This window comes from Rhea pennata, chromosome 1 (genome assembly GCF_028389875.1).
Source record: "Rhea pennata isolate bPtePen1 chromosome 1, bPtePen1.pri, whole genome shotgun sequence".
Classification (NCBI taxonomy): Eukaryota; Metazoa; Chordata; class Aves; order Rheiformes; family Rheidae; genus Rhea; species Rhea pennata.
This window is the reverse complement of record NC_084663.1, coordinates 212551351-212570782: the sequence shown is the minus strand read 5'-3', so window position 1 is coordinate 212570782 and position 19432 is coordinate 212551351. Positions and strand designations below refer to the sequence as shown.

Sequence of the window (19432 nt, the reverse complement as noted above, 5' to 3'; positions counted from 1 at the left end):
ATAAAACAGGTCACATTTGGTTGTGGAATATCACATAGTGCTGCCTGGATGTGGGGTGATCCTTCTTACTTAAAGAACTTGTTCACCTGCGTAATTGCATGCGGCCTCAGGTGTCCACGGACCATGGCTGAGTTCCTTCTGTGCAGAGATTGTAAGACAGTCAGCGCCTCTGGAGTGCACCTGGGACTGTGCGTAGGTTTAAGCAGGGCTGGTTTCAGTATGGTATCTGCTGTTGGCAGGATGCCATGGCAAGGTGTTAGTGGGCGAGAGTTTGAAGTGACAGTGCAATTCATTGTTAACTTGTGAAATACATTTTCTTTATTTTTTTATCTTATATGCTATTTGAATTTCACTAAAAGAAAAATGAGTTTTCTGAGGTTTTTTTGTTCACTTTTTACAGCACTATGGAGCTTCATAGCATTGCTCAGCAATGATACTGGGAAATGTGAGCATGAAACACATGAGTAAAGTGTGGAGCAGTTGCCAGGCAATAGATAGAAACGCATGAACCGTTTGCAGAACTTCTGCTCATTTTACATGAGAGTTTTAGAGCTGATGAGTCTCAGATTTAAGTCTCAAGGACATTATTTCCCTCTTGTGCTACAGCAGATTTGGAGAGCAGAGCCTGGCATGGGCAGCAGCACAGTGCAACACAGAAGCAGAGCCCATGGCCCGTGGTGTAGTCATGAGTCCCCCTTTCACCACAGATGCTCTGAGATCTCTGGCTTTTTTAATCAAAATTAAAAACTAGTGGAGAAACAGGCTTTGTTTTTAGCCACAAGGCAGCTGTTTTGAAACAGCTGAGTTCTTTTTTTTCAATTTTTTTTTATTTTTTATTTTTTTAAAAAAGGACTAAAGAGGTGAGGGGACACCTCCCTCTAGCGTCCAGTTCAGTAAGACATTCCCAGAGTGAAGTGTCTTTCTGGGACAGGAGGAGTCACCCGTTCTGGGACCCAGACTGTGGCTGCTGGTGCTTCTGGCAGAGGGTTGAAGGTGAAGAGCCCCCTGCCTGCACGCCAGCTGGGAATGCAGAAGCTTTACTCCTGGTGGACCCCCGCCACAGCTAGCAGGGATCAAAGTTGAGCAAAGCACTCTCTTCCCATTCTCCCCGTCTGAGTATGCTCGGGCTCTAGAGGGCAACACAGCCTCCGTGGGGGTGAAGTGAGGAGGAGACAGACTTGCTTCTTTGTGATCAGTTATAAACAGATGTTTGGCAATTTGTAGATATTTAACATTTTGGGTCTAGTACTGTGGTTAATCTGTATTCCTGATCCTGATCCTGAATGCATAGCTCACTGATTGCTCATTAGTTTTATGTTGTTAACAAATAACTGTGCTCCTGATTTGGTTAAACTATGTGAACTGAACTTTTTTCCCCTGTGACAGCTGGCAATACTGATTGTGCCTAAAGAGACTCCGTCGCGGAGCCCAGCATCCCCTGCTGTGCCTGGAGAGGTCCTGTCCTGCCCTATCTCCCTGATCTTTCTGCCAGGGATCTTTATTGATTCTTCCAGGATACAGATCAGGCTGTAAACGTCTCACATCTCTTATCAGTCACATTCAACAGTAGTGGCGAACAGCAAGGGATCATTGGAGTTTGATACATCCCCAAGGACACCATGATGCAACGTCTTGCAATTGGATCAGAATTTTCCCATGAAACAGCCCAGGCCTGGGGTCAACTGGCTAGACAGCAGCTTTGCAGAAAAGGACCTGGGGATCGTGGTGGATTAAAATTTGTCCACATTTCATCAGTGTATCCTTACCGCAGAAAAGCACAATTGCATCCAAGGAATGGTCCAGGGCAGTGATTCTTCCCTTCTGCTGGCATTTGTAAGACCACATCTGTGCCCTGTGTCTGGTTTTGGGCTCCTCATTAGCAGACAGATGGAGACAGATTGGAGCAAGTCCAGGGGAAGCTACTAGGATGGTTGAGGGCTGGAGCATAGGACATATGAGAAGATGCTGAGAGCACCAGGTTTGTTCAGTCTGGAAAAGAGAAGGCAAGGAGGAATCTTCTTGCTACGTGCAGCTGCCTCATGGGAGAACGGACAGAAGATGGAGGCAGTCTCTTCTCAGAAGTGTGCAGTGACAGACCAGGAGGCTGCAACACAAATTGCAGTATGGGAAGTTCTGATTAGGTGTATGGGAAAATTTTGTCGCCATGAGGGTGGCCAAACACTGGAACAGTGGGCAGAGCAAAGGGAATATTCATTCTCAGGCATATTGAAAACTGAATTGGACAATGCCCTGAGCAATGTGATCTCCTCCACTTTGAGGAGGGTGGGACTGGAAACCTCCAGAAGTCCCTTCCAACTAAAATTTTTCTCTGGTTCTGTGATTCTGTCCAGATCTACTATAGCCCCAGGGGCACCACAAGCCTCTCCAGCCTAAGATCCTCCCTGTGCTGGGAGAGCTCTGAACCAGGCACGCTGTGCCTTGGGCAGCCTTGTCTCTGCACCCTGCGCCCAAGCCGCGGCGCAATGCGGAGGGAGAACCAATGTGATCTGACTTGATTTAGGCAGTTTAGAGGAGCAGGGTGATACAGCAGGTGATAGACTTGGCAAGGCTGAGGATAGACCCAGGAAGGGGAGCTGCAATGTGAACCTGGCCCAGGCCAACCTTTTGGGCTGCCCGTACTGATTGCGCCTAGAGAGACTTGGTCGCAGAGCAGAGCCCAGTGTCCCCTGCCATGCCCGGAGAGGGCCTGATCTGCCCTGTCTCTCTGCTCTTTCTGCCAAAGACCTTTGGTAGTTGTCCCAGGTCACAGACATTCTCTAGAACATTTTGCATCTCTTATTATTCATGTTGAACAGTGGTGGTGAGCAGCAGCAGGTCATCAGGTCTGGTACTTCCCTGGGGCACCATGAGCCTCTCTTGCTGCAGGGTTGAAGCCTAGGCCAAAAGCCGTTGTGAAGTGACCACTGGCCTTCCTTGGTTTGACTGATCCACTCCCCAGGGCACCGACTCTCCAGCCATCGCAGATCCCCTCTGTCATATCAAGTGAGGTAAATGAGCAGAGCCCATGGACTTCACTCCTCTCCAGTCCTCACTGAGAGCTCTTAAAATTGACTTCCCTCCGTTTCTCACAGTCTGGGCAAAGTCTGGCTCTACCATCACCCCAGGGGCAGATGGCCTCCAAAGGCAGGCTGGAGACAACCATATCCATCTTTCTGCTCTACTTCTCCCCTAGCCTGTGTTATTTCTTCTCTTCTTTGTGAGGAATTGGAATAGGAAGGACTTAAGTGTCTCCCAGTATCACTCTTGTGCTCCACTTTTTTTCTGGATGAAAATAGAAGCTTACTAACTTGTCAGGGATGAGGCAGAGACAGGAGACAGACGTGTTCTGAAATCCTTATGTTGCCTGGTAGGAGGGGTGTTTGTCCACATTTTATGCTAGTTGGTACTCATTACTTCGCCTAGTCAAAGGCAAACCATGAGCCATGGGTGACCCAGTGCAGGCAGTGCCCTCACCGATGGCTCACAGTCCAATGGAGTTCCAATGGAGTCTGAGCAGAGCTGAGTGCTGGCAACAAGCTCCACCAACAACCCTGGACATGGTGAGTGATGAGCCAGATCCAGGGACCATCGTGGGACCCCAGGGAGAAGCAAAAGGCAGCAGGGCTGGAGGCAGGGCTGGAGACCACCAAAGCTATGACATAGCTTAGACAGGGACTGGGGGCCAGGGCTGAGTTGAAATGGGGCTTGCATCTCATGGGTAGGGGTGGGGGCCTGGGGGAGCCTGATTAGGTCCACTGGGGGTTATTGGTGCCCTAAAGGCTGTGACAGAAGCTTTCACCAATATTGCAGGAGGTCAGAGGCCCCTCCTTTCCAGAAATGCAAGTGTTTTGCTTTTTGATTCTTCCAGCCTAAATTAAGCCTCCCTCCCCTCCCAAAAAAAAGATGCCTAGAGAAGAATAATGAGTGAAAGGTGCCAGAGGTAAGAAATTCTAGGAAGCACTATGTTCTGCATCTTCAAGAGCTCAGTCTAACCTGAGATGTCAGATCTCAGTCTTGGAGAACAAGATCAGCTTTGTTCAGGGAACCTCCGTGTAACAAAATTGGACTGCAATTTGGAATTCATCTGCCCAGAGACTGGCTGACCAATGCAGAACATCTCCCAGCTGAATTTGTTTTAAAGTAGTTTCATATTAGTAATGAGATGACTGAAGAGAGACTTTGCCCAGAGCAGTGTTGCAGCAGCACTGAGCAGGGCTTGTGCTGAACTCCCCCAAAGAATGCAATGAGATCCTCAGTTCTCTGCAGCTGAATACCTGAAATTTGGATAAGCCTCATCCTTACCAAGCTGTCCAGCTGGTAATTTTTTTTAACAACTGCAATTCACTAGTAAGATTCCTTGTGGTCTAATAGTTGCATGAAAAATGTCACCATGTACATATTTTCAAGGTAATATTTGTAGTATGCTATTTTTAAGGAATTAGCTCTCTTAGGTTATGTTTTAGGAATATTATTTTGCATCCAAATCTTACTTGCTTTTCTGGAAGGTTTCTGAACTCCTTTTGGTTTCCAGTGCATATGTCAAAGGGTATCTGCTCTTGACCTTCTAGCTTTTTGTTCGGTCATGAAGCCCCTACAGCGCTTCAGACCCTGCAGGCAGGTGCAGAAGTTACCAGCAGGTCTCCCAGGGTACTGTCGTTGCTGACAGTGTGGGTCACACTTGAACCCACATTGTGCCATTTCAGATGTTAGGGGCAGCCTTGAATGTGGCCCCCAAACTGCTGCCACATCATGTCCCTGCTCTCCTTCTCCATAGCCCATGAACCCAGGTAGGATCCTCTTCGGAGACTCCCAGGCCCAATTGCTGGCAGCTTGGTCACAGGACAGCATGGAGGGCAAAGCCTGACACCAAAATGGTCGTGACAGCCTGGAGAAATGGCCTGAATAAGCAGGTAGGAGCAAGACAAAATGGGAGTCTTTAAAATCAAACCAAATATTCATTTCTGTAGCTCCCTAAGACTTGAGCACTCTGTAGGCCAATCCATACTGACACTGGAGAGAGATTGAAGTCAACATCTTGTTTAGAAAGGATTTCTGTACCAACCAGGAAAATATAAATGCTCTGCATATTTGATTCCCTCTGTATTTTGCTTTCTCCACTAGCTTTTCATCTATTCCTGCTGGTGTTTCAGGACATTCACTTCGACTTTTGGATATGGTCTTGGGATCCTGAACACAACACTCAGCATATCTAAATGCTGAAGTATAAAAAAACGGGCAGTCAAGGGAAAAAGACTTTGGAAGTGCTGGTGAATGAGGCAAAACCATCAGTGGCTCGCTGTCCCCGGGAAAACATTTGAAAATGATCTTGGCCTTGTGAACTGTCTTGTGTGTGACAGGTTCCTCCTTCTTTCCCTTTTGCATTTATAGTGGAAGTATCTATCTCATGCATCATTTCTGGGCTGTACTTTAAGCATATCAATACCTTTCATGGAGAGAAATTGGACATCAGCTTTTGCTGCTTTTGCCATCAGTGTTTCTTTCTCCCTTCAATTCCCTATCATTCACACAGGCTTTCTCAATGCATCGTTGGAAAGCGCATGTGGCCTACGTTCTCCCAGGGTGGTGACTTTCTCCTGCATGCAGCCTTCATTCCAGGAGAGGTTTTTGCTTAGCACAATATCTGGAATTGTTTCTCTAAGTGCCAAACGCATGTGGACTTTGTGTGTGTCATCGGCTTGGCACTGCTTTCCAACCTGCGGAAACTGGGTGGTACCAGGGCAATGTGAGTGGTGGGTTTCCTTCCCTTGTTGTATAACCCTGTCCCATTAACACGTGCTATCACAGGAGATCCCAGCCCAGGGCCAGCACTGCTGGGATGGGCAGGGTCTCACCTGGGGCTGCTACTGGAAGAGGTGGTTTCCCCTTCCCTGACTCTGGGGGACGCCTCAGGCAGGGCTTCAATCTGAAGGAAAGCACCAACGCTCACAAGAGCCTTCAAGGCAATAGTTTTATTAGCAAGGAGTGGGGGGAAACTCCCCTCAAAGTCCAGGTACCAGCTGGAGAAGGGGTTCAGCATTCACAAGGGCCTGGCGGAGTTCTCAGTGCAGTAGTGCAATGCAGTCGTCCGCATGCTGCTCTTTGAAAATAAAGAGGTATAGCTCAGGGAATGGACCACCGAAAGAGGTCTTTTCTGAGGGACTTCACAGCGTAGCTTCTTCAAATGAGGACAGTACATGACATGGTTCTCTGGTGCTCATGATCCCTGTTGTTGGATGTACAGTACCAGCTCACAGGGCAGCTGCCTTGGTGCGCAGTGGGCGACTTTGCCTGTGAGAAGAGGCAGAGGTGATGTGTGATGGTGGGATCCTTTCCTTCACGACACACACCAATCCTGCAACAGCATCTGCCACAACCCCAAACACCCTCACAGTGTGTTTAAATCCCTTAGCACTGAAAGACCTTGTCCACGAGCCTTTACTGAAATGCAAGACAAACAGCAGGATTCTCTTCACTGAAGAGAAATGATGAACCTCCACCCCCAGGACAGACATCTAAACCTCCTGGCATTTGGGGATGTCAAACAAATTTCAAGGCAAATCCCCAGCTGCTGGGTTATGGAGGAGTTCCCCAGGGATGCCGGCTCCACCTTGCACAGTGCCCATGAGGCACTGTGTCTGCTTAAGCTCTTACCTTATGGAGGCCAGGGTCAGGTTCACCAGCTGGGCTGCCCATCACTGAGGTTGATCTGCTCGAGGATTTGGCTGTACCGTCGGGTGAGGGCGTTGGCATCTCTGGTGAGGTGGGTGAGCACCTGCTGCAAGCCGTTGAGGTGGTGGGACAGGCGCTCTTCCAGATCAGTGTCTACATCATCGTCTGGGGCTTTGTGCATGCTGGCGCTGGGCAGGCTGTGCTCGGTGACGGACCCCAGGCCTGTCTCCACCACAGGCTTGATGGACTTCAGGAGCTGGTAGTGCTCGTACAGGTCCTTGCGACCACTGGCGGTGGGGGAGGCCTCGTCGGGCTCCAGGAAGACCCCTCGGAGCAGGCTGGGAAACATCACCTCCTGCTCCATCTTCTGTGTGGCCGAGAAGTACTGCTCCATGGCCCAGCTCCTGTGGCTCCAGCAGAGCTTTTCTCAGCTCAGTGAGCACCGTCTGCTCCCTCTGCCCCCGGAGGGCTTTTTATGCCTGGGGCATCAGTCTGGGGTGGCCGTCCCTCCTCTCCTCTCAGCCAACGGCCATGCTGGCTGGTGGCAGGGCTGGGACTTGGCTGCTGCCCCAGCTGTAGCTCAGCCAAGGTGCAATCAGCCCTAGCTGAGCATCTGCTCGGCCTTCACCTGAGCTGACTAGAGACTGTGGTGCAATTCAGCACGCAGACCAGGCCGTGGCCATGAGGGGAGCTGCTGAAGGGCCCACTCCTGCGCCACTGCTGCTGCTGGAGAAGGTGGGAAAATGCACTGAGCTCCTGCCCCCTTGACCATGGTAGATTTCCCTCCCCCTGCTGTTTCCCTTCCCCGGTGGCACAGGGAAGCTGGCCTGCCTGCATGTCAAGGGCTTGAGTCCAAGGAGGCGGTGGGAGGAATAGACCTGGGAGGGCTGCTGAGGTCTCTCCATCACGGCCTGACCCATCTTAGCCACAGTGTGCAGAGGGCTGCTGCCCTGCGAGCCTGCGGGTTGTTCCCAAAACAGGGCCCTATTTCCAGACAACCGCAAGGCTGCGTCAGGATGGGCAGACCCAGCCGTTTCCCCACCTCGGACCCTGCCCCGGTGATGGGCTGCTGCCCCAGCTGGTGAAAGCCTGGATACACCGGGGCCCCACGCAGGGATGATGCCCAGGTGTGGTTCTTGGGGGCTGCGCCCCGCTCCTCAGGGAGATGGAGGGTGAGGAGCAGTCCTCTCCACCCGTGGTGCCCAGCGTCTGCACTGTGCCCCCGCTATGCACGGCCCCAGCATCGGTTCCAGCCACGCTGTTAGCTCAGTTGGTTAGAGTGTGGTGCTGCTCATGCCAAGGTTGCGGGTTCAATCCCTGTATGGGCTATGCTGATGGTTGGACTAGATGACCTCCAGAGGTCCCTTCCAACCTTGCCATTCTAGGATCTGGGCTCCACTGCAACTGGGACCCACAGCCGTGGGGCTGAGACTGGCACAGCTCAGGCCATCATTGCCAGCCTGGCTGGTGACAGAGGGTTCTCTGCAGCCATCCTGAACCCTTTTTTTTCCACAGCCAACATGGACCCAAGCCTTCTACATGCTCCAAAATCCCATGAGGCTGAGAGATGCTCACCCCCCCTCCAGCGTTGGCTCCTGTCATTCACTCCTCTCCCTCCACCTCTCCAAGCCACCCCAACATGCGTGGTGGGACATGCAGCCACTGGCTTGTAGCTTGGTGGAGGATTTGGAGAGGATTCGTGTGCTGACCATTGCACATGGAGAGGAGAGAGCTGTAACACGGAGCCCCTGGGGCAGCACTGCTGCCTGCAGGCGGCTGAAGTCGAGGGACAGAAGCTTGGAGCACTTCACTTATGGTCTGATGGAGATGCTGCTCATGCAAAGGCAAGTGCTCAACCAGGCTCGCTCGCGGCCAAGCTCATCGCGCTTAGGCCACCCTGACTCCAGCCTCACCAAGGCCCCCAAGGCTTTTCTTCTCCTTCCCCCTCTCACAAGAGCAGGGATGAGCCCTTCTCCTATAAGCCTCTCTGCGAGGCTTCTTGTCTCTGAGGATGTTCAGATGCTGCAGGAAACTTCCTTGGTCTGTGCCTGCTGTCTGTGCACAGATGTGGGACAGTGTGGGGCTCCTCAAGGACTACACAGAGCTGCAGGCCCCCAACCCTCCTAGCCACTGTGCCCCAGCTGCAGGAAGGCCTGCAGAAGGGAAGAGGGTTAACTAGATCATCGAAGGGGTGCAGGCAGAGAGGATGAGCCTCCTGGCAGGCAATTTTCCAGGAAATATTTACTGCAGGAGTTGGATGCCTCACCCGCATGCTATGGTGAAACCTAGTGGTTTTGCTGAATCAAACTGGTCTCCTCTCCTTTTTCCCAGCCAAGCAGAACTCACCACAGCACTGGTGCCTGTGTCAGTGAGGACTGGGATGGGACACAAGCCTGAGGCTGGTCAGAGAAGGCTGCTGGGATGGATATTGCTGAGAGTGGATGAGCCTGGGCAAGATGGGTGCAAGGAAAGGGAGAGCGGCTGCTGCCAGTGCTGAAGCATGGCTGTGCCCACCCCAGCAACTTAGTGTGGCACTGGTCCAGGACATCCCAGCCTAGGCCCAGCACTACTGGGATGGAGCACGACCTCGCCTGGGGCTGGCTGCTGCTGGAAGAGGTAGTTTCCCCTTCCCTGACTCTGGGGGACGCCTCAGGCAGGGCTTCAATCTGAAGGAAAGCACCAACACTCACAAGAGCCTTCAAGGCAATAGTTTTATTAGCAAGGAGGGGGGGAAACTCCCCTCAAAGTCCAGGTACCAGCTGGAGAAGGGGTTCAGCATTTACAAGGGCCTGGCAGAGTTCTCAGTGCAGTAGTGCAATGCGGTTGTTAGCATGCTGCTCTTTGAAAATAAAGAGATATGTCTGGAGCCACGGAGCTCTTCTGATGGACCTCCAAAAAGATGGCAGATGATTCTTCATATGGGGACGACAGCCAATGTGGTTTTCCCAGGGTCAAAACCATTGCCGTTGTGCAGCAGCACTGGTGGTCAGGGATGAGCTGCCTCAGTGCACGGAGGATGAGTTGGCCTGTGGGAAGAGGCAGAGGTGGTGTTTAACGGTGGCATGCTCTCCTTTGTGTCCCCTGTACTGATTCTGCAAGGGCATCTGCCATCACCCCAGAAAACCCATCCAGGGTGTCTTTATTGCTGGCTTGCCCAGCGAGAGACCTTATCCCCAGCCCCAGCACGCTAGAAATCAATTGTCCAGGAAGGTCTGCGTTGACAGGAGGAGATGAAGTGCTACTTGTAGCATGGAGATTTCAGTCTGCCGGCATTTGGCGAGCCCACACCAATGCCAAAGCATTTCCCCAGGACTCCCTGCGCTCGGGGACACTGGCTGCCTCTTGCCTTGTTCCCCTGGGCTCTGCATGTCCCCATGCTCTTACCTTGGAGATGGAGGGTCAGGTTCACCAGCTGGGCTGCCCTTCACTGAGGTTGATCTGCTCGAGGATTTGGCTGTACCGTCGGGTGAGGGCGTTGGCGTCTCTGGTGAGGTGGGTGAGCACCTGCTGCAAGCCGTTGAGGTGGTGGGACAGGCGTTCTTCCAGATCAGTGTCTGCATCGTCGTCTGGGGCTTTGTGCATGCTGGCGCTGGGCAGGCTGTGCTCGGTGACGGACCCCAGGCCTCTCTCCACCACAGGCTTGATGGACTTCAGGAGCTGGTAGTGCTCGTACAGGTCCTTGCGACCACTGGCAGTGGGGGAGGCCTCGTCGGGCTCCAGGAAGACCCCTCGGAGCAGGCTGGGAAACATCACCTCCTGCTCCATCTTCTGTGTGGCCGAGAAGTACTGCTCCATGGCCCAGCTCCTGTGGCTCCAGCAGAGCTTTTCTCAGCTCAGTGAGCACCGTCTGCTCCCTCTGCTCCCCAGAGGGCTTTTTATGCCTGGGGCATCAGTCTGGGGTGGCCGTCCCTCCTCTCCTCTCAGCCAACGGCCGTGCTAGATCACAGTCAGGCTGGGACTTGGCTGCTGCCCCAGCTGTAGCTCAGCCAAGTTGCAGTCAGTCCTGGCGAAGCGTCTGCTTGATCTTCAACCAAGCTGGACAGAGATCTGGTGCGTTTCAGCACACAAAGCAGGCCGTGGCTGTGAGGGGAGCTGCTGAAGGTCCCCCTCCTTGCCTGTCCTCCCTATGCTGCTGCTGCTGGAGATGGTGGAGAAAGTGCTGAGCTCTTGTCTCCTCAATCATGTTATGTCTCCCTCCTCTCATTAAGCAACTCTTGGCACACAAATCCTCCTGAGATACTATCACAAGTAGCCCAGAGGTGACAGCACTGAGCAGCAGCCAGGGAGGAATTTGCAAAAACCACTGGCAATGAGCTGCAGTGTTGAGTTTAGCATTGCCTGAGAACCAGGCATCTAATTATTATAATTATCGTATATAATATTTTATATATATATATATAGAGAGAGAGAGAGAAAGTGTATAATCAGGCTAATTGGAGGCTAACCTGCTGGAAAGCAGATCTGCAGAGAAGGACCTGTTGGTCCTGGTGTACAGTGAGTTGCCCTCACAGCAAAAAAGACAGTAGTGTCTCAGACTGCGTTAGGAAGGGTTTTGCCAGCAGGCTGATGGAGGTATCTTCCCCCTGTATTCAGCCCTGGTGGGGCCACATTTGGAGGTGTTCAGTTCTCAGTTCTCCAATACTAGAGCAAGTCCAGCAAAGGACTACCAAGATGGTGAAGTGACTGGAGCATCTCTCCTATGAGGAAAGGCTGCGAGAGCTGGATCTGTTCAGCCTGGAGGAGAGAAGTCTAAGGGAGGATCTTACCAATGTGTGTAAGTATCTGAAGGGAGAGGGCCAGACATTTCTCAGGGGTGTCAGTGGTAGGATGTCAGGCAACGGGCACAGACTGAAACACGGAAAGTTCTATGTGAACATGAAGAAAAACTTTTTTTACTGTGAGAGTGACTGAGCCCTGGAACAAGTCATCCAGAGAGGTTGTGAAGTCTCCATTCCTGGAGATATTCAAAAGCCATCTAGACAGCATCCTGGGCAACGTACTGCAGGTGACCCTGCTTAAGCAGGGGGATTGGACCAGATGATCTCCAGAGGTCCATTGCAACCTCAACCATTCTGTGATTCTGTAATAGGATGTGACCATGATGAAACCCCAGGAATAGTTCATTTCGAAGAGCTTTCCCCCAGCCGTGGGTCATGCTGGGGAAAGACAACCTGAGACCGGGACAGGGGAAGTCTTGCAGCTTGGGGCACTGAGCAGTCTCCGCGTGGGGAGAACAACGTGGTGCCTGGGGGGCAGCGTGGCTCAGGGCTTTCTGCTGCGACCGGGCGTGTGGGAGAGCTCAGCCAGGGCCCAGCACAGGTCTCTGCGAGGTGGCCAGTTTGGCGATGGAGAGGCTGGGGGTGCAGAGAAACTCCTGCCTGGAAACTCCTCGAGGAAGCCCGTTTTCTGCTCTCTCCTCTGCAAGGACGCAGCCCGTGCGCGGGACGACCACGCTGCCGCCCTCGCCCTCGTGCTCCCTGTCCATGCCCGTGGAGTGGGACACGCTTGCTCATACCCACACCACTTCGGACACCCCCCACCACGGTGTGCTGGCACGACCTGGGGGGGCCGGTGCTGCTCTGAAGCCTAGCGACGTCTCTGCATGGGTCCGGCCTGGGCACGTCACGGGGCCCTGGCGCAGCCGAGCTGCCAACAGCCGGGGCAACGGCCCGGCCGCGGGGACGGCGTCAGCCTGTCCTCATCACCGGGGCAGAGGCCAGGGCTGGGGAACCGGCCGGCTCTGCCTGCCCCAGCGTGGCTGTGTGGCAATAGGGCTCTATTTTGGGAATGTCCCGCAGGCCCCTTTGGCCTTTTGCCCCCCCGGCAATGGGCAGCGCTCCCGGACAGCGCTCCACGTGCGCACGCCGTGCTACCAGCAGCCCCACAAGCGTCCAGCTGTGCTGCACCAGCCAAAAGCGGGTGCTGGGAGCTGCCCTCTCCCCCCCGCACCAGCCTGTGCCACCGCCTGCTCTGGGCACCCCCTTCCCTCGCCACTACCCACCGTGGGATCCCCATGGAGGCACCAGCCCTGTCTGATGCAGGCTCAGGAGTGCGCCCCACACATGGCCACCCCCAACCAGTACAGGCTGTGGGCTGACCTGCTGGAAAGCAGCTCCACAGAGAAAGATCTGGGAGTCCTGGTGGACAAGACAATCATGAACCATCAATATGCTGCTGTGGCCAGGAAGGCCAATAGTATCCTGGGGTGCAGTGGGAAGAGTGTTGCCAGCAGGTGGAGGGAGGTGATCCTGCCCCTCTCCTCAGCCCTGGGGAGGCCTCATCTCCAGTACTGTGCCCAGTTCTGGGCTCCCCAGGACAAGAGAGACATGGAGCTACTGGAGAGAGTCCAGCATAGGGCTACAAAGATGCTCAGAGGGCTGGAGCACCTGCCCTCTGAGGAATGGCTGTGAGAGCTGGGCCTGTTCAGCGTGGGGAAGAGAAGCCTGAGGGGGGATCTGATCAATGTGTACAAGTACCTGAAGGGAGGGTATCAAGGGGATGAGGACAAACTCTTTTCAGTTGTCTCGTGAGGGGGGGATTTAATCAAAGAAGCAAGTGCAAGAGTGCAAGAAGGCTGAGGTGAGACTTGACCAACATCCCACATGGCGATGCTGCCAAAGAGCACTTGACAACCGCCCTTGCTCAACAGTCCTCCTTTTGTGGGGTGCATTTCTTGCACTATTCCTTGTCCTGGTGCATAACAAGTTGACCGTGAGCCAGCAATGGGCTCTTGTGGCAACAAAGGCCAGTGGCATCCTGGGCTACGTTCGGAGGAGTGTTGCCAGTAAGCTGAGGGAGGTAATCCTTCCCGTGGTGAGGCCACACCTGGAGTGCTGTTTCCAGTCCTGGGCTCTCCAGGACAAGGGGGCTACTGGAGTGAGTTCAGCAAAAGGCTACTAAGATGATGAAGAGACTGGAGCATCTCTCATGAGGAGAGAGTTGGGACTGTTCAGCCTGGAGAAGAAAAGGCTGAGCGAGCTTATCAGTGTGTAGAAGTATCTGAAGGGAGAGCGTAAAGAGGACAGGGCCAGGCTCTTCTCAGCGTTGCCCTGTGATAGGACAAGAGGCAACAGGCATAAACTGGAACATACGGAGTTCTGCTTGAACACTAGAAAACTCTTTCCTGTGACGGTGACCGATCCCTGGAACAGGTTGTCTTGAGAGGTTGTGAAATCTCCATGCTTGAAGATATTCACAGCCTGACCAGACAGGGTCCTGGGCAGCCTGCTCTTGGTGACCCTGCTTGGGCACAGTTGGACTAGATGAACTCCAGATGTCTTTTCTAACCCAACTGCCCTGCGATCTGTGAGTCTGGTGAGGCACTCACCAGCTTTCATGCCCGGCTCCTATGCATACACAGAGGTGGTCTTCCCGCAGCAGAAGACCCATGCAGCAGCAGCTTTTCCAGGTCTGTGGCTACAGCCAGCCCTATGCACACTTTTGGTATGAGATGTCTTTCTCCACAGGAAAAGTCGGGTGGATGAAAGCCAGACCGTGCTGTCTCCAGGACAGGGCTCGGAGCCACGAGTCCGCGGAACATGAGGTGTCCTCAGCAGACATCTGCTCACCTGCAGTGCCTGCTGATGGCCTCTTCCCAGGGAGGCTGGCCCAGGGTAAGCTCAGGGCTCGGGATGTCCCAAGAGTGAGCTGCGCAGCGTGACTCCCGGCCTCAGCACCTCAGTGCCCAGAGCTCTCTCCATGGCTCATTGGTCTGCCAGGGACCCTAAGCCTGGTTACAGGATGTGTTTGGGACCCTGGACTTGGCCGGGCTCCTTTCTGGCAGCGTCGAAGGATCAAGAGTGTCCCAGGCACTGACACAAGCAAAGAGCTTGCGTGTTGGAGGACCTTTGAGGAAGCTTCTTTGTTTAGTGCTTCTCCTGAGGCTTTCTAGGGTCCTACAAATTCCGCCAGGAAAGCAGGGGACTGACACTGCTCTCAGCAGTTGTTTCAGCACAGCTTCACCAATATTCCGATCCTTTATCCACCCCCCCATTCAGGTGGGTTTCTGTAGTGTAGTGGTTATCACATTCGCCTCACACGCGAAAGGCCCCCGGTTCGAGACCGGGCAGAAACACATTGTTTAGTTTGCTGATGATGCCAAGCTGGGAGGAGTGGCTGACACCCCTGAGGGCTGTGCTGCCATCCAGAGAGACCTGGACAGGCTGGAGAGTTGGGCGGAGAGGAACCTCCTGAGGTTCAACAAGGGCAAGTGGAGGGCCCTGCACCTAGGGAGAAATAACCATGGGCACCAGCCCAAGCTGGGGTCTGCCCTTGTGGAGAGCAGCTCTGCAGAGAAGGAGCTGGGAGTGCCGGTGGATGACAAGTTGGCCATGTGGCCAGCATGGCTTGTGGCCAGGAAGGCCAGTGGTCTCCTGGGGTGCATTGGGAAGAGTTTTGCCAGCCCAAGCTGGGGGCTGCCCTTGTGGAGAGCAGCTCTGCAGAGAAGGAGCTGGGAGTGCTGGTGGATGACAAGTTGGCCATGTGGCCAGCATGGCTTGTGGCCAGGAAGGCCAGTGGTCTCCTGGGGTGCATTGGAAAGAGTGTTGCCAGCAGGTCAGCAGCATTTCTGCAATGGGCAGAAAGTGAAGCACAGGAAGTTCCACCGGAAGGTGAGGGAGAATTTCTTCCCTGCGAGAAGTGATGGAGCCCTGGAGCAGGTTGCCCAGAGAGGTTGTGGAGTCTCCTTGTCTGGAGATATTCAAAACCTGCCTGGACGTGATCCTGTGCAATGTGCTCCAGGTGACTCTGCTTGAGCAGGGAGGTTGGACTAGATGATCTCCAGAGGTCCCTTCCATCAACCTCAACCATTCTGTGATTCTCTAATGTCCTCCTCCTGGTCTTGCTGACTCCAAACTACCAGGGATAGAAGAGCGCTTGTGCTCCCTGCTCCCAACACATCTGCTGCCGAGAGCTGGGCAGGCTCTGGGCCTCGCAGCTGCCTCAGCCTGTGCCTAGCCCCAGCAGCACTTGGGCTCTGGCTGTTCCCTCTGTTGGGGGCACTGGTCTTGCTAGGAGGCCTCAGCTCCTTCTGGATGCTCCCAGCTCTTCTAGCTGTCTGGCCAGGGTGATGCGAGGGCGGTTTCTGAGCAACATGAGATGGAACAAATCCCATTTCTGTAGTGTGAGGGCTTGTCTCTCCTGGGCCTCATTTTATCTGAGGAATCTCTGCGTTAGCTCATTCAGAGCCATACCGATGATTCGGGACTCTGAGTGCTGCACAGAATTGTAATGGCTGGCAGATATCAATGTGCCCCTTTTCAACATGCACAAATCTGCCGCTAGGACCAAGCACAGTAATTCCCTGGGAACATGCGGGGCAGGGGGAGGGGGGGATTTAATCAAAGAAGCAAGTGGCAAGAGTGCAAGAAGGCTGAGGTGAGACTTGACCAACATCCCACATGGCGATGCTGCCAAAGAGCACTTGAAAACCGCCCTTGCTCAACAGTCCTCCTTTTGTGGGGTGCATTTCTTGCACTATTCCTTGTCCTGGTGCACAACAAGTTGACCGTGAGCCAGCAATGGGCTCTTGTGGCAACAAAGGCCAGTGGCATCCTGGGCTACGTTCGGAGGAGTGTTGCCAGTAAGCTGAGGGAGGTAATCCTTCCCGTGGTGAGGCCACACCTGGAGTGCTGTTTCCAGTCCTGGGCTCTCCAGTACAAGGGGGCTACTGGAGTGAGTTCAGCAAAAGGCTACTAAGATGATGAAGAGACTGGAGCATCTCTCATGAGGAGAGAGTTGGGACTGTTCAGCCTGGAGAAGAAAAGGCTGAGCGAGCTTATCAGTGTGTAGAAGTATCTGAAGGGAGAGCGTAAAGAGGACAGGGCCAGGCTCTTCTCAGCGTTGCCCTGTGATAGGACAAGAGGCAACAGGCATAAACTGGAACATACGGAGTTCTGCTTGAACACTAGAAAACTCTTTCCTGTGACGGTGACCGATCCCTGGAACAGGTTGTCTTGAGAGGTTGTGAAATCTCCATGCTTGAAGATATTCACAGCCTGACCAGACAGGGTCCTGGGCAGCCTGCTCTTGGTGACCCTGCTTGGGCAGAGTTGGACTAGATGAACTCCAGATGTCTTTTCTAACCCAACTGCCCTGCGATCTGTGAGTCTGGTGAGGCACTCACCAGCTTTCATGCCCGGCTCCTATGCATACACAGAGGTGGTCTTCCCGCAGCAGAAGACCCATGCAGCAGCAGCTTTTCCAGGTCTGTGGCTACAGCCAGCCCTATGCACACTTTTGGTATGAGATGTCTTTCTCCACGGGAAAAGTCGGGTGGATGAAAGCCAGACCGTGCTGTCTCCAGGACAGGGCTCGGAGCCACGAGTCCGCGGAACATGAGGTGTCCTCAGCAGACATCTGCTCACCTGCAGTGCCTGCTGATGGCCTCTTCCCAGGGAGGCTGGCCCAGGGTAAGCTCAGGGCTCGGGATGCCCCAAGAGTGAGCTGCGCAGCGTGACTCCCGGCCTCAGCACCTCAGTGCCCAGAGCTCTCTCCATGGCTCATTGGTCTGCCAGGGACCCTAAGCCTGGTTACAGGATGTGTTTGGGACCCTGGACTTGGCCGGGCTCCTTTCTGGCAGCGTCGAAGGATCAAGAGTGTCCCAGGCACTGAGACAAGCAAAGAGCTTGCGTGTTGGAGGACCTTTGAGGAAGCTTCTTTGTTTAGTGCTTCTCCTGAGGCTTTCTAGGGTCCAACAATTTCCGCCAGGAAAGCAGGGGACTGACACTGCTCTCAGCAGTTGTTTCAGCACAGCTTCACCAATATTCCGATCCTTTATCCACCCCCATTCAGGTGGGTTTCTGTAGTGTAGTGGTTATCACATTCGCCTAACACGCGAAAGGTCCCCGGTTCGAGACCGGGCAGAAACACATTGTTTAGTTTGCTGATGATGCCAAGCTGGGAGGAGTGGCTGACACCCCTGAGGGCTGTGCTGCCATCCAGAGAGACCTGGACAGGCTGGAGAGTTGGGCGGAGAGGAACCTCCTGAGGTTCAACAAGGGCAAGTGGAGGGCCCTGCACCTAGGGAGAAATAACCATGGGCACCAGCCCAAGCTGGGGTCTGCCCTTGTGGAGAGCAGCTCTGCAGAGAAGGAGCTGGGAGTGCCGGTGGATGACAAGTTGGCCATGTGGCCAGCATGGCTTGTGGCCAGGAAGGCCAGTGGTCTCCTGGGGTGCATTGGAAAGAGTGTTGCCAGCAGGTCAGCAGCATTTCTGCAATGGGCAGAAATTGAAGCACAGGAAGTTCCACCGGAAGGTGAGGGAGAATTTCTTCCCTGTGAGAAGTGATGGAGCCCTGGAGAAGGTTGCCCAGAGAGGTTGTGGAGTCTCCTTGTCTGAAGATATTCAAAACCTGCCTGGACGTGATCCTGTGCAATGTGCTCCAGGTGACTCTGCTTGAGCAGGGAGGTTGGACTAGATGATCTCCAGAGGTCCCTTCCATCAACCTCAACCATTCTGTGATTCTCTAACGTCCTCCTCCTGGTCTTGCTGACTCCAAACTACCAGGGATAGAAGAGCGCTTGTGCTCCCTGCTCCCAACACATCTGCTGCCGAGAGCTGGGCAGGCTCTGGGCCTCGCAGCTGCCTCAGCCTGTGCCTAGCCCCAGCAGCACTTGGGCTCTGGCTGTTCCCTCTGTTGGGGGCACTGGTCTTGCTAGGAGGCCTCAGCTCCTTCTGGATGCTCCCAGCTCTTCTAGCTGTCTGGCCAGGGTGATGCGAGGGCGGTTTCTGAGCAACATGAGATGGAACAAATCCCATTTCTGTAGTGTGAGGGCTTGTCTCTCCTGGGCCTCATTTTATCTGAGGAATCTCTGCGTTAGCTCATTCAGAGCCATACCGATGATTCGGGACTCTGAGTGCTGCACAGAATTGTAATGGCTGGCAGATATCAATGTGCCCCTTTTCAACATGCACAAATCTGCCGCTAGGATCAAGCACAGTAATTCCCTGGGAACATGCGGGGCAGGGGGAGGGGGGGATTTAATCAAAGAAGCAAGTGGCAAGAGTGCAAGAAGGCTGAGGTGAGACTTGACCAACATCCCACATGGCGATGCTGCCAAAGAGCACTTGAAAACCGCCCTTGCTCAACAGTCCTCCTTTTGTGGGGTGCATTTCTTGCACTATTCCTTGTCCTGGTGCACAACAAGTTGACCGTGAGCCAGCAATGGGCTCTTGTGGCAACAAAGGCCAGTGGCATCCTGGGCTACGTTCGGAGGAGTGTTGCCAGTAAGCTGAGGGAGGTAATCCTTCCCGTGGTGAGGCCACACCTGGAGTGCTGTTTCCAGTCCTGGGCTCTCCAGTACAAGGGGGCTACTGGAGTGAGTTCAGCAAAAGGCTACTAAGATGATGAAGAGACTGGAGCATCTCTCATGAGGAGAGAGTTGGGACTGTTCAGCCTGGAGAAGAAAAGGCTGAGCGAGCTTATCAGTGTGTAGAAGTATCTGAAGGGAGAGCGTAAAGAGGACAGGGCCAGGCTCTTCTCAGCGTTGCCCTGTGATAGGACAAGAGGCAACAGGCATAAACTGGAACATACGGAGTTCTGCTTGAACACTAGAAAACTCTTTCCTGTGACGGTGACCGATCCCTGGAACAGGTTGTCTTGAGAGGTTGTGAAATCTCCATGCTTGAAGATATTCACAGCCTGACCAGACAGGGTCCTGGGCAGCCTGCTCTTGGTGACCCTGCTTGGGCAGAGTTGGACTAGATGAACTCCAGATGTCTTTTCTAACCCAACTGCCCTGCGATCTGTGAGTCTGGTGAGGCA

The 19432-nt window shown here is 53.8% G+C and overlaps 2 protein-coding genes and 2 non-coding genes across 4 annotated transcripts; 2 read left to right on the top strand and 2 right to left on the bottom strand.

The window, feature by feature from the left end:
• Positions 1 to 6237: 6237 nt before the first annotated feature.
• Positions 6238 to 7098, bottom strand: LOC134141783 (mid1-interacting protein 1-B-like). Its single transcript, XM_062578188.1, has 2 exons — positions 6652 to 7098; positions 6238 to 6288 (listed from the first exon to the last, which is right to left on the bottom strand). Exon 1 carries the CDS (start codon positions 7061 to 7063, stop codon positions 6674 to 6676), a length of 390 nt encoding a protein of 129 aa, XP_062434172.1. The 5' UTR covers positions 7064 to 7098; the 3' UTR covers positions 6238 to 6288; positions 6652 to 6673.
• A 2257-nt stretch (positions 7099 to 9355) lies between these two features.
• Positions 9356 to 10502, bottom strand: LOC134141778 (mid1-interacting protein 1-B-like). The gene is made up of 2 exons (XM_062578174.1): positions 10054 to 10502; positions 9356 to 9695 (listed from the first exon to the last, which is right to left on the bottom strand). The coding sequence occupies exon 1, from the start codon at positions 10462 to 10464 to the stop codon at positions 10075 to 10077; it is 390 nt and encodes a 129-aa protein (XP_062434158.1). The 5' UTR covers positions 10465 to 10502; the 3' UTR covers positions 9356 to 9695; positions 10054 to 10074.
• A 4168-nt stretch (positions 10503 to 14670) lies between these two features.
• On the top strand, positions 14671 to 14743 carry TRNAV-CAC (transfer RNA valine (anticodon CAC)). The gene has a single exon. It is a non-coding gene; the product is annotated as a tRNA-Val (tRNA).
• Positions 14744 to 17464: 2721 nt separating this feature from the next.
• TRNAV-AAC (transfer RNA valine (anticodon AAC)) lies at positions 17465 to 17537 on the top strand. The gene has a single exon. It is a non-coding gene; the product is annotated as a tRNA-Val (tRNA).
• The last annotated feature ends 1895 nt before the right edge of the window (positions 17538 to 19432 follow it).

Excerpts from the sequence above, each read along its gene's own strand:
- LOC134141778 (XM_062578174.1), bottom strand. The coding sequence starts at position 10,464 with ATGGAGCAGTACTTCTCGGCCACACAGAAGATGGAGCAGGAGGTGATG.
- LOC134141783 (XM_062578188.1), bottom strand. The coding sequence starts at position 7,063 with ATGGAGCAGTACTTCTCGGCCACACAGAAGATGGAGCAGGAGGTGATG.